Raw genomic sequence first — 13,333 nt, 5'->3', positions numbered from 1 at the left:
GGGGGGGGGGGGGTCACTGTTCCCTGTGTGGGGAGGGAGGGCGTGAGGCCAAGTAGGGCAGTATGGGGTCAGTGAGGTGGGTGAGGGTGTGGGGAAAGGAAGGGCGCTAGCCCACGCCACCTCCCTGGCCAGAAGCAGCCCCGGGCCAGCCTGCTGGACTGACCACTCGTCTCCCTCACTGCAGCTGAAGTCATGGATCAGGCCTCACTGTGGCCACCCATGTACGGGGGCCGGGGCCCCTCCTCCCACATGCAGCACCCTGGCCAGCTCCCTGTGTACTCACGCTCCCAGTTCCTGCGGCACCAAGAGCTCTATGCCCTGCAGCCCCCACAGCAACAGCCGCCACGGGCCTCCCAGGCCTTGGAGTTGCAACGGCAGGTCCAGTTCCAGGTAACTGGCCTGGACCTCAAACTGGGCACCACCCCCTTGGCCCTCGGGGTAGGAGGACCTGCGTGGGGGACCTGCGGCCAGGCCGTCTCACCTCTCCCCACCCACAGCGGAAGCCAGAAGACCACCACCTGGAGCTGGAGGAGCCCAGCCCTGAGAAGGCCCTGAAGTCCACCCACAAGCCAGTTGCCTTAACCCCCACCGCCAAGGGCACCTCCCCACCCACCTCCTCGGGCCCCAAGCTCTCTCTCTGCTGCCACTCCCCCACCTCGCAGCCCCCTGCCACCTGCCCCACGCCACCTGCACCACCTCGGTCCAGCGCTCTGTGCACTTTATCTATCTGCCCTGCTGTTGGTGCGCCCGCCCACAGCCCTGGGCCCGGCTCTGTGGTGTCTGGAGCTGAGGACAAGTGCACAGAGGGCCAGCAGCCCCAGGACAGCCTCAAGGCCCTGGAGCCAGGTGAGCTGGGCCCCTCCTGCTGTCCCCTGGGGCCACAGCTGCTCCACATTCCCCCAGAGCAGGATGAAGGACCCTGTATGCCCGGAACAGGGCCTGTCCCCAGGCGAGAGTCAGAGTGGAGGGTCCTGAGCCCGCCTCCTCTGGCCTGGCCTCTGCCTCCCGCCGCCTGCCCTCTTCCCGACAGACTCTTTAATTTGCTCTGAATTAGGCTGAGTGTTTACACTGGAAATCCGTGTGGTGAACATAACACCAGTCCCAATTTCACAATGAGACTGAGCCAACAGAGGTGGTTGGGTTTTTTGTTTTTTTATTGCAGTTAATGGGGCGTAAGACCTCCGACACGCTGCCGGCTCCTGGCTCAGGGGAAGCCCTGATTCAGGCCTTGTGTCCGTAAAAGAGCCCCCTTTTCTAGTTAGCCACACCGGGTTCCACCCAGGCGCTGCTGTGGCTGCCTGGTGGGATAGGGGCTCCCAGCTGGCTGGGGGACAGGTGTCTTCTCCTGCATTGAGCCTCTGCCCTGCAGCCCCCCACAAAGTGATGTGACCCCTATTGCAGGGAGTCCCCCAAGGATGTGAGACCCTCACCCCCATCCCACTGGCTTCTTCTTGCTGACACCACGCTCTCTCTTACAGCTCTGCCCCCCGGATACCCGTGCCCCCCGGCCTGTGTGGGTTTCTCCTCTGCCCACCCCGCTCACGTGCATTCTGCTGACCTCTCGGACCCTGAAACTATGCAAACCGCCACCCCCGGGGCCCACCTCGAGCCTCCGAGGACACTCCCACAGGAGCAGCCACCGTCGTGCACCCCGGCGAGTCTGGGGGAGCCGGGGCTGCTCTCGGGGACCAGGGAGACCCAGGACCTTGCTGACACTCCCAACCCCGCCGAGCGGGGACCCACCGGGGAGGCAGTGGACCCCAGCCCACTCGAGGGGCTACAAGAACTGCAGTGTGAGGCCCTCATCGGGGGAGGGGACTCTGAAGCCCCTGGCCAGGTTCATTCTACTCAGGGAAGGGTACAAGAGAGGACCAAGGAGGGGGGCAGGGACGAGGGAGTGCAGGGGCCCTCCCCGGGGGCTGCCCCCCAGGCCCTGGTGCCACAGGCGTGGAGCCCGGGCATCCAGGACGAAGACCAAGAGGAAGAACTGCAGGAGAAGGGGGGGAACACAGAGGAGGACTGGTGTTCCTGCCTGGACACTGACCCCCTGCCCAGGGTGTGGCCCAGCCTGGATGCCCTTGTGGCTGCCACCATTGATCTGGGAGACTTGCCCAGACTCAATCCAGCGGACCCTCAGCCTCCGACTGTCCTGGCACCCCCCAGCACCTGCCCCCCGCCCCAACGCTCAGGGATTCATGGGATTGCCCTGCTTGGTGAGCTGGCCGAACTGGAGACCCAGCGGCAGAGGAGCGAGCAAGTCATGGGAGGTATGTGGCCGTCTGTCTGTCCGCCTGCAGTGGCCTTTGGCTGAGCTCAGCTGTCCCCACATTATGGAGTAGCATATGGTTGGGACTCCAAAGGGACTTCCACCCTGCCCTGCAGAACAGTGATTTGATGGTGGTCTTAGAGGAGGGGCCAGGAGGGTAGTAGCACCTGAGTGTGTTACCCACAAAGGGGGCTCAGTGGTCCCCTGACTCACATAAAGGAATCAAGGCCCTTGGAAGTGAAGGAAGAGGGGAAGAGAGGAGAGACTACATCCCTCCCTCAAGCCTGGGCCTGGTGGGAGAGATGATCTGCCGGGCCCCAGCGCCGACACTGCCTTCCCAGGACAGCAGTGATTCCCCCATCTGGGGCTTTGCTTCCACACACACACACCCACCCACCTTTGCTGAGTGGGTCAGGACCAGATCCCCCAGGACTTCAACCTCAGGCCCCTCAGTTGAGGGCTGTATCTTTCAGCCCTTGGAGGCTCCACACAGCGCCTCCCTGCAGCCCACACCCTCCCCTGGGAGAGGACCCCCAGCTTTGCTCCCTGGATGGGGGGGAGAGTGTGGTGGGGAGAGCCGGGTGATATTTATAAAAATTTCCTAGTGCAGGTCTCATGCCTGTTTCCTCATGTGAAGCCTTTCGTGCCATCTAGAGATGGACTGAGTGTTCTTATTAATTTCCCCAGTGATCTGGCAGAACTGTGGGGGGCAACAGGCTTGCAGGCAGACCCCCAGGAAGCCAGAGAGAGGTGGGCATGTGGGGAGAGGGCATTGAGGGTGAGAGAGCCTGACAGCTGCCCAGGGTGTGGATGCTGCACATTCATTGAATCACCACTTCTATACTTGTGGACCATGTGTGTCCTGGGGGGTCGGAAGCCTGAGCCAGGTGGGTATGGGAACAGCCATGGCAGAGCCATGTGGATGGAGTCAGGCAGGTTCCAACCCCGAGGTCCCCAGCCCCTGTCCTAACTGCTGGGTGGGTGACATAGTCACCTGGACCCCGTGGTGTCCTTGGTGGAAGGAATTTGGTGACCGTTTTGTCTGAGCGGTTTGTCAGGTGACCAGCGGAGAAAATAGACGTTGGGCAGACTGGGTACAGAGGAGGGCAGTGCCTTTCTAGAGCCCTGGGGAGGGGGCTGAGGGGCTCGAAGCTGCTGCCAGACGTACCTTCCCTGCTCGGTGCCCACGGGCCCTCCAGCCCTCCAGCAGGCCTCTTGGCCAGGGAGCCTTGGTTTGCCCCCACCCTCACCCAACTGTCCAGGGACCGAGGGTCGGGTGGGTTTCTGTCTGGTGGGTCGGTAGTGCGTGTCTGTGGTGGGGCCGAGCTCAGGGCCCTTTTCAATTTGCACTCGGAGGTGTGCCCTGGCTACCCCTACCTCCCTCTCGGGGCATGGACCATGTAGCCCCAGGAAGGGGTTAGACCCTGGAGGACTCGGCTGAAATGGTGGTGTGCGCACCCCTCCTGGGTGAAGAGAACCCTCACCCCCTCCTCCCCTCCCCTCTGGCAGCCCCACTTCCAGAGCTGAGGGTTTCCACTGCGCTTGTCCTTAGTTGTAAGACTTCTTTATATATTCAGGATACTGGTGTGGAGCTGTGCATTAATGCACTGGACTGCAAAGTCGTTTGAACCACAGGTTGGCGGTTCAAGCTTACCAGCCACTCTTCAGAAACCATATATAAAGTCGCTATGGGTCAGAATTGACTCGACGACACTTCACAATAACAACAATCCTTTCAGTCTTGCTGTGCTTCCAGAGGATAAGTACTCGACCTCAAGGTCGGTTTGAGTCTCAAGGTTGGTGGTTCAAATTCACCAGCCGATCCTGTAAAACCTATACAGGGTCACTCTTGAGTCCCATGTAAAGCTTCATGGGAACAGAGAGCCTCCTCTTTCTTCTGCAGAGTGACTGTTGTTGTTAAGTGCCGTGGGGTCAGTTCCGACTCATAGTGACCCAGTACAGGGTTTCCAAGGCTGTAAATCTTTACTGGAACAGAAAACCTCATCTTTGTCCTGTGGAGCAGCTGGTAGTTTCGAACCGCTGACCTTGAGGTTATGAGCAGACCAGCCAGGGCTCCTTTCACTGTCGAAAGTTGTATAGGGTTTTTGAAGAGTCGCTGGTGAGTTTGAACCATTAACCTTACGATTCAAGCTGACCTTGCAGTCAAGTGCTTACCCTACAGCGCCACCTCAGGACGGGGATAAATAAGCGTGTGTTCTCTTGCTCACTGGAATCCACGTGGATATGTGGATTCTTACACTCATCAATCAAAGACAATCTGACCCTGTCACTACTGGGATGATCGTGTGGTCCCCAATGTGTCCTGTGGAACTCCTGTAATTGGGATCTTATGGCCCTTTATTTTTCATACTATTTTTTACCATAACATAAAATTGGCTCTTCTCACCATTTTTGTGTGTCCAATTCAGTGGTTTCAATTACATGCATAGAGTTGTGTGGCCATCTCCACTCTGCTTTCCAAGCACTGAAAGAAACTCTGTCTCCATTAAGCAGCGACCCCCACATTGGCACCCCAGCTCCTGATAGCCCCAACTCCACCTTCTGTCTCTGCATCTGTGGTGTAGCGGGGTCCTGCAACGTGCGATTTCTGTCACACTGCAGCCAGGTTTTGATCTTGAAACAAGACTTCATATTTTATAGAAATCATATTCCCCTCTCCCCCTCTCAAGGAGAATTACGCGATGGGTTAAGGGTTGGACTGTAGTTCACACCCACTGGGCACTCTATGCTTTGAGGGAGAACGATGAGGTAGTCTGCCCCCATGGAGATTTACAGACTCGGAAACACACTACGGCACTTCTACTGTGTTCTATAGGGTGGCTGTGGGTCGAAAGTGACTCAATGTGTAGGTCTCCCCTTCCCCTCCTCTCTCCTCTTCCTCTCTCTCTCATGTATATATGGTGGACGTATGTGCATACATATATATACATCACACCAAACCCACTGCCACCAGTGGATTCCAATTCATAACCCCCCCAATAGGAAACCCTAGGCTGCAGACCTTTAGTCTCCTGCGGGTCAGGACTGGGCTCCGAGACCTGGTGGTCTGCTTCTGAAGAGACACCACCCAAGAAGACCCTAGGAGGTAGCTCTCCTCTGTTGTATAAGGTCACTGGGAGTCAAAAGTGACGTGATGGCACCTAACAAGAACAAGTCTTTAGCAGATGTATAATTTGCAAATGATTTTTTCCATTCTGTGGATTTTCTTTTCACTCTCTTGGTAATGTCCTTTGAGGTTTTTATTTTGATGAAGCCTAACTCATCTATTTTTTCCTCTTGTTGACTGTACTTTTGGTATTGGATCTAAGTAACCATTACCAAACCCAAGGTGGTAAAGATTGCTCTCATTCTATTAAGAATTCTTTCATTTTTATGCTAAGATTTATATCTTGGTCCATCCTGAGTTGAACTTGTTCATTGATCCAATTGTCCCAACATTTGTTGAAGAGACTGCATCTTCCTCATTGGATAAACTTGGCATTCTTGTGGATATCAAGTGACTAGAGATGTGGAATCTTGATTCTGTTCTACTGTTTCTGTCTCTATACATAACGTCAGAACCACACGGTTTTGATTATTGTAGCTTTGTATTAAGTTTTTAATCAGGGACTGTGAGTCCTCCAACTTTGGTATTTTTCAAGATTGTTTTGTCTACTCAGGGTCCCTGAAACTCAGTATGGATTTTAGTATGAGTTTTTGTATTTCGGACAACAACAACAAAAATTGTCAGTATTTTTCTGTGGATTACATTTTCAATCTGTTTATATTTAACTCTAGTTAATATTGTATCTTAACATTCCTCAGCTATCCAAATGGCTACTGTGCTCAGCTGCTAACTGAAAGGTGGGAGGTCTGGCTGTGCCCAGAGGTACTGAGAATTAACCATCAAAAATCCTAAGGAGTACAATTCTACTCTGACACACATGGGGTTGGCATAGGTCATCTTACCAATGTGAAGTCTTTCCATCCATGAACATTGGATGTCTTCCTACTTATTTAGGTCATCTTTAACTTCCTTCATCAATGTTTTGCAGTTTCCAGTGTATAAGTCTTTTACTTCCTTAATTAAATTTACTCCTAAGTAGTTTATTGGTAGCATAGTGGTTAATGAATCAGACTGCTAACCTCAAGGTCGGCAGTTTGAAACTACCAGCTATTTGGTGGGAGAAAGATGAGGCTTTCTGCTCTCATGAAGATTTACAGCCTTGGAAACCCTGTACAGGATCACTATGAATCGGAACCAACTCCATGGTATTTAACAACAACAAGAAGTAGTTTATTATTTCTGATACTCTTGCTAATGCAATTCTTAATTTCCTTTTTAGATCGTTCATTGCTAGCCTATAGAAACACACTGATTTGTGTGTGCTGATTTTTATATCCTGAATTCCTTTGTTAATGCTACAAGGTTTTTAGAGTCTTTAGGATTTTTTTTACACAGAGGACCATGTCCTCTGTGAATAGTTTTGCTTCTTCCTTCTAATTTGGACGTCATTTATTTCCTTTTCTTGCCTAATTGCTCTGGCTAAGACTTCCAGGACAAGGTTGAATAGTGATGAAGACAGACATCTTTGTGTAGCTCCTCATCCGTGTCCTTTTAATACATTTCCATTGTTCTTCCCCTCCTTCCTTGATTTCTGACATCACAGATGCTCCAAGCTCACTCTGTCCTTCCCCTGTCCCAGCCTGGAGCCAGTCATTTCTCAAAGTAGCCCCAGCTCCTTGCATGAGAATGTTTAGAAGCCAATATCTGGGGGCTTGGTGTGCTTAGTGGCGTTGGGATGCTGCGGCTTCCAGTCGCCCCCTAGTGGTCAGAGGTAGCTATGTACAACTTCCCACTGGCAGCTGCAGTATTACATCACTGGGATCATTCTCTTTATTCCCTTCCATGCTTGTAACTTCCCTGACGGTGAGAAACCTGGCCCCATGACCCTTCATAGATTGACTTATGGGACCAATCCCACCCCACATGTAACCAGTCTTTCCTCCTTCTGACACTGCCAGGCCTGTGACACCCAATGGTCAGCATTGTTTGGGCCTGTCACCCCCATGCTCCTCCTGGCTCCCTTATGAGGCTCGATAAGATGAGGCCTGCACGGTCAGCCCTGGGTTGACCCAGGACTCTAACCACCCCCAAGATGCCTCCTTCCTTACCTGTGCTCAGCTTGCTGGTTGGACCCTAACCTCTCCTGCCCACCCCAGGACCTGAGCATGCTGGGATATTCTCTGCTTGGGTGTGCCTTAGAAGGGGGCCAACACTGCCCCCTGGGACCTCAGGGGGTGCAGGGTGTGGGGAAAGGATAGTCTCTGTGGGAGAAGAAGGGGGCCCCAATGAAGGGAGGGGCTGAGGGATGGATATTTGGATGAATGGGTGGGTGGATGGATGAGTGGACGGAGGGGTGGATGGATTATGGATGGATTGACAGGTGAGTGGATGGATGGGTGGATGGGTAAATCGACAGCTCTTCGCTACTGGTGGTCAGACCCTGGGAGCTCCTGTGTTTAAGACGTCTCAGGCACACACAGGCGCACCTACTTCTGTGACTCTGAACTTGACTCTGAGGTCTCAGTTTGGTCCAGAGCATGAGCTCGTGGCTGTCCTGAGGGCTTCTAAGAAGTCAGGCCTTGAGTCCCCGGAGCCCAAGTCTCCCAGGTCTGGGCTCTAGGTCACACCCATGGATAGTTCCTGGCAGAGGTGGGATGTTGTTGTTAAGTGCCGTCGAGTCGGTTCCGACCCATAGCGACCCTGTACAGGGTTTCCGAGGGTGTAAATCCTTACGGGAGTAGAAAGCCTCATCTTTCTCCCGCGGAGCTGCTGGTAGTTTCGAACCGCTGACCTTAAGGTTCGCAGCCCGATTCATAACCACTACGCTACCAGAGGTGGGAAGACACTCTTAATTCAACTTCAACTTGTTTCGGTTTCTGCGTCTTGTTCTGCATAGTGGGGAGGAGGCTGCCTAAGTAAGCACTGTGCCATCCTGTACCCTGGAGCTGGGACGGTGCCTTGGTTGTGGTCCTCACATCCTGGGGGGCTCAGCAGCCTCCGGGCATCCTATTTGGGTGGCCTGAGGTGCCTGGCCTGGAGCAGGGGTCCTGTGCATACCACACACCTCACAAGCCCATCGACAACATGCACACACACAAACTTTACCTGTGTGTACACATGCTCACATTCACACACAACCTGCGTATACTCACGTGTGTAGATCACACATGTGCACATATGTTCATTAGTACCCACCTGTGTGCTCACATGCATATACCCAAGTATACACACATACACAGTTGTAAGTGCCCACACAGCCATGCATGTACCTGTGTATACAGATACACCAGCACACAATCATGCATAGACTTGCACAGCTGTGTAGACACATGCTCAGTCCCACTCATGTACACATACACATAAGCATACTCGAATACACCCATGTGCACACATGCTCACCTCGCACATGCCTGCATACGTACATGTGCACATGCCTTATGTGCATGTTCTCAGACCTGTACACACATGCTCGTGCGTGCACAATGCCCTACATTATTACATGTACCCACACACACGTGTACACATATACATGTTGGCATTTGGGCACACCCATGTCAGCACATGTTTACACCTGCGCTCACGTGTGCATGCTCATGTGTCATGCGCACACATGCTCATGGACATACATTGTTCCCTCATCTCCCCCCACAGAAGAGGAAGAAGACGTGCTGGCCTTCAACCTGCAACATCTGGCCACACTGGCCACAGCCTGGTCACTGGTGGAGGCCGCCAGTCTGGAAAGCCCCACCCCCACAGCCCCAGCCCCCGCTGCCCACCCCTGTCATGGACCTGCGCTCACCCCCCGCATGCAGATCCTACAGCGCAAGGACACCTGGACCCCCAAAGTCAAGCCCGTGAGTGGAGGGTCCTGGGGTGAATGAGGTCCACCTGCCCCTGTCCCCAGGGCCCTAGTTCTGCTCACAGCCCAGTGCACCCCCCCCCCAACAGGTGTGCCCACTCAAGGCGGCCATGGAGCGGCTGGACACACAGGAGGTGGAGGTGCGCGTGCGGCTGGCCGAGCTGCAGCGGCGCTACAAGGAGAAGCAGCGAGAGCTGGCGCGGCTGCAGCGCAGGCACGACCACGAGTACGCGGTGGGGGGGTGGGGAGAACACAGGGCGGGGGCAGGAGTATGCTGTGGGGAAGAACACCAGGGGGGCGGGAGTACACAGTGGGGGTGGGGAGAACGCCAGGGGGCGTGAGTACAGGGTGGGGGGCGTGTACACATGCGAAGTGCACATAGAGGGAGTGTACCTGAGGGGCATGTAAAAGGCTGAAGGGTGAGGCATTGGGGAGCCAAGTGACAAGAGGGCAAGATGGTTGTGGGAAAAGATCACCTGTCAGGAACTGTTTCTGGCGTGAGGCTTCTACCCTGATGGTCTGTCAGAAAGGGGTGCTAGGAGGCCAGCGTGGGGGACCATGGGTCAGGGGGTGGGGTTAGGCATCAGAGAAGCTGGTGGAGGCCACAGGCCATCTACAGGAGAGGCTGAGGGGACCGTGTGTCAGCCCCACAGGGCAGGGCCTTCTACAGCCACCAGCGCCGGCATAACCCTCTGATACTCCCCAGGAGAGAGGAGAGCTCACGGAGCCCTGCTCGGCGAGGGCCCGGCCGGCCCCGGAAGCGAAAGCATTCCAGCTCTGTGCCCACCCTGCGCCCTGGGGGCCCACTGGCCAGGAGTGACAAGAAAGTAAAGTAAGCTCTAGCTTCCCGGCTCCTTGGACCTGCTGTGACTCGCCACCGTCCCCTCAGGACCCCGGGCCACCTCGGGTGTCCAGGGGGGCATGGACATGGCACCATCAAGGACAGCTGTCCTCTTCACTTTGCTGACCAGCCTTGGGTGCCACCCTGGGTAGTCCCAGCCCTACCACACAGCTCACCCCCCCAGCCCTTGCCACCCCCCCACCCAACCCCCATCAAGGCGGCGTGGCGTAAAAGCCTCTTTATCTGCGCGGTATAAGCTGTTGGTCACGCTGCTCACGGCTGCCGCGAGTTATTACCCATTACCCGCCCGGCGCGGTCGTTGGCGCGCTCCTGGGCCTGGTATAATTGTCCTCAGCTACAAATTGCCTCTCCCGGCAGACCCATTTGCATAAATCCTCTGAGCTCCTTCAAACACGATTGGCGCGAGCCTGCTCGCACTGCATCAATCCTGATGATTCGGTAATAATAGTTAAATCTGCGCTAAATGGTTCCTTCAATTAAGACAGAGGCAAAAAATTAATCTCAGGGCTTTATGTCACAAAACATTAGTGAATGCGGGGAAGGTTAGGGGAGGGGAAGTTGTTGTTGGCTTCTGGCAGTGGACGCACCATATGGCTGGGGGGGACCTCCCTGAGCTGTCCCTCCACCCGGTCCAGGTGTGGTCACCCAGCGGGAGGCTCTAGGGAACGCCTCTTAGGACCAGTCAGAGCCATGGGGGCTGCTGGGCAAGGCCTCCTGGAGGTCAGGGGCCTGACCAAGCTGCCCCATGCTGCAGCTCGGAGCCACCTGGGGCCAGGTCCACAGCCCTGGAAGCTTTATCCTATGTTGCGGCCACTCTCCGCTGACCCAGGGAAGCAGTCCCAGCCTGGACAGTCACTGGTGGCAGGAAGACAGTGACCTCACAGCAGAAGGAACCCAGTCAGGCCCCTTCCCTGGTTCTCTTCTACTCTCTCCCCAGCTCTGGGCCCCTATCCATGACTTTGCATCCCAACTTGGGGTCCCCATGGGTACCAAGTGGCCAGAGGTCCCAGGATGCAGGCCTGTCACCTGGCAGAAATTAAGGCAGGTCATGGCTGCAAGGTGGCTTCCTGCTATCCTCCTTGGCCACTCAGGCCTGACCTGCCCCTGGCTGGATAGACAGGGCTCTCAACAACCTGGGGGGATGACCACCCCAATTCCCAGCCCTCATCTGTCCAAAGACAGACAGCCAAACTCCGTGAGCCTCAGTTTCACCAAGTGAAATTGGGCCAATGATGGCACCTGCCCATGGATCTTGGTGAGAGAGCCACCCATGTGGCCCTCACTACAAGGGCTGATGAAGTACCCCCCAGGCAGAGCTGTTAGGAGACAACCACTGGGTCTACACAGGCTGGGGTGCACCCCCACGTGTTGGCATGGGGAAACCGAGGCCCAGTTTCCTAAGTCCATTGAGGAGATGGGCAATGCGGTGTGGTTTTCAGTAGCAGCACCTCCCTCAAGACCTAGAACTGGAGGCAGGAGGAAAGCTCCTGAGGGTCTGAGTCGGGGGAGTCCCAGGGATAGGGGGACACGCTCCTTTGGCCGCTGCCCCCACTAGGACCAGATTTGCCCGTACCTTTCCAGGCAGGACCTAGATGCTGAGAGTGGACCATTCTCCAGTCTCCCCAGCATCCCCTCCATCCCTAACTCTGGTAACAGGTGGCCCAGCATTTTCCAAGGGCCCAGCTGGGTCATGTCTCCTCTCCTTGACCCTGCAGAGAAGCCCGGTTGTCATTCCCATTTTCCAGGTGGAAAGACTGAGGCCTTAGGCCCAGTCACACAATGACCCTGCCAGCTACAGTTACCCAGTCCCCACTGCCTGCTCCAGGGAGCCACCAAGGACTAACTGAATGACAGGGTGGGGGTGGGGTGGGAGTAGAGTGAGACCCCACCCCCCACAGCAGAGCAGGATGGACAGGCGGGCAGGCTTCCTTGGGACAAGAGTGACGGTCAGTGGCACACAGGAGGACTGCGGGAGGCAGGAGGTGTGCAGGGCCTCCATAACTCCAGGAGGGAGAGGGTCCTCAGAGGGATGGGGTCAAGATAACCCTCCCAGCTGGGACCACAAGGACTGGCCTGGGTGAGGGGACTAGACTCAGGGAGCCAGGCAGTATCCTCTGCCCTCACCCACATGTGTCTGTGCCCCCAGGGCGGTGCGGACAAGTCTGAGCCTGCTGTGCGCAGAGCTGCGGAGCACTGGGGAGCCCCCCGAGAAGAGGAGCCGACTGGATCGGGGTGTCTACATGGGCTTGCAGGCTGCCCCTGCGGTGAGCACCCACCCACACGCTGGGGACAGGCACAGGTGCTCAGCAGGCTCCCTGAAGGTGTGATGGGGCTGGCCTCTGGGCAGGTGACCAGGAGGACATGCTACTGTGCTGGTGTAATGGGAACATGGTCGTCCCACAGACGTAGTCCCTGACACGGGGTGTCTGTGCTGAGATGGGGACATCACTGGAGGGAGGACTAACACAGTTGCTGAGGGTCATATCACCTGCCCTAGGGAGAGGGCACGAGATCGGCTCTCGCTCACAACTCCTGTAATCTGCCTGATCCGCACAACCAAAGGCTAGCAAGGGTCCTAGCGCTATTACTGCCCATGCATGGGGCTTGGCAGGGACACCCCCAAGGCCTCCGGAGGGGCCACCTGTTGAGTGGTTACTGGCAGAGGGGTAGTGCAGCCGCCAGCTCCTTGTCAACCCACAGGAGAAGGCGCAGTGCAAGAAGAATGGCCCCCCGGGAAAACTGGCGGCCGTGATGGCCCACAAGGTGGCCCAGCTCAAGCCAAAGGTTAAAAGCAAGGGGCTGTCCACGGGCCTCAGCCCCTTCCGGCGGAAGGAGACCGTCTCAGGTGGGCGTATCCGAAAGAAACTGTCTGGAGCCAAGAACACCAAGGTGTCGGGGGTGACCCGACCCCCACAGCCCGAGGGTGACGGCGTCAAGGAGGCACCTAAGTTCCTGGGTAAACCAACGGGCACTGCAGGGCACCAGGCAGGCAAGTGGTGGACTTGAGCTGACCATGTGGGGTCCTTCAGGCCAGAGTCAGTAGGGAACCCCAGGGGAGGGTGGGCAGGTGGCTTGTGAGGTCACAGGGAGGGCCTCTATTGGACAGATGGGGGACTATCAGGGTCTCCTTGAAGGGGTCAGTACTCAGTGTCTGTCTAGGTGCCCCCCCCGGGACAGATCTCATTGTCCAGGTGCCCCCGCCCCAGGGTCAGAGCTCAGTGTCCAGGTCCCCCCCCCAGGGTCAGAGCTCAGTGTCCAGGTCCCCCCCCCAGGGTCAGA

General features: G+C 56.1%; 1 protein-coding gene across 1 annotated transcript in view; it reads left to right on the top strand.

Annotated features, from left to right (window-relative positions):
• The window catches only part of BAHCC1 (BAH domain and coiled-coil containing 1), a gene marked incomplete at its 5' end in the record, with an annotated part of 53,186 nt that overhangs the window by 33,158 nt on the left and 6,695 nt on the right, over positions 1-13,333 (top strand). The window contains 8 exons of the mRNA XM_006869636.1: positions 185-390; positions 498-846; positions 1,479-2,267; positions 8,985-9,187; positions 9,282-9,418; positions 9,899-10,024; positions 12,201-12,318; positions 12,755-13,047. Coding sequence (XP_006869698.1) covers positions 185-390; positions 498-846; positions 1,479-2,267; positions 8,985-9,187; positions 9,282-9,418; positions 9,899-10,024; positions 12,201-12,318; positions 12,755-13,047 — 2,221 coding nt within the window. The remainder of the gene's footprint in view (positions 1-184; positions 391-497; positions 847-1,478; positions 2,268-8,984; positions 9,188-9,281; positions 9,419-9,898; positions 10,025-12,200; positions 12,319-12,754; positions 13,048-13,333) is intronic.

The sequence above is a fragment of the Chrysochloris asiatica genome, unplaced genomic scaffold (genome assembly GCF_000296735.1).
Source record: "Chrysochloris asiatica unplaced genomic scaffold, ChrAsi1.0 scaffold00132, whole genome shotgun sequence".
Taxonomy (NCBI): domain Eukaryota; kingdom Metazoa; phylum Chordata; class Mammalia; order Afrosoricida; family Chrysochloridae; genus Chrysochloris; species Chrysochloris asiatica.
The sequence above is the reverse complement of the archived record's forward strand: the minus strand, read 5'-3'. Positions and strand labels throughout refer to the sequence as shown.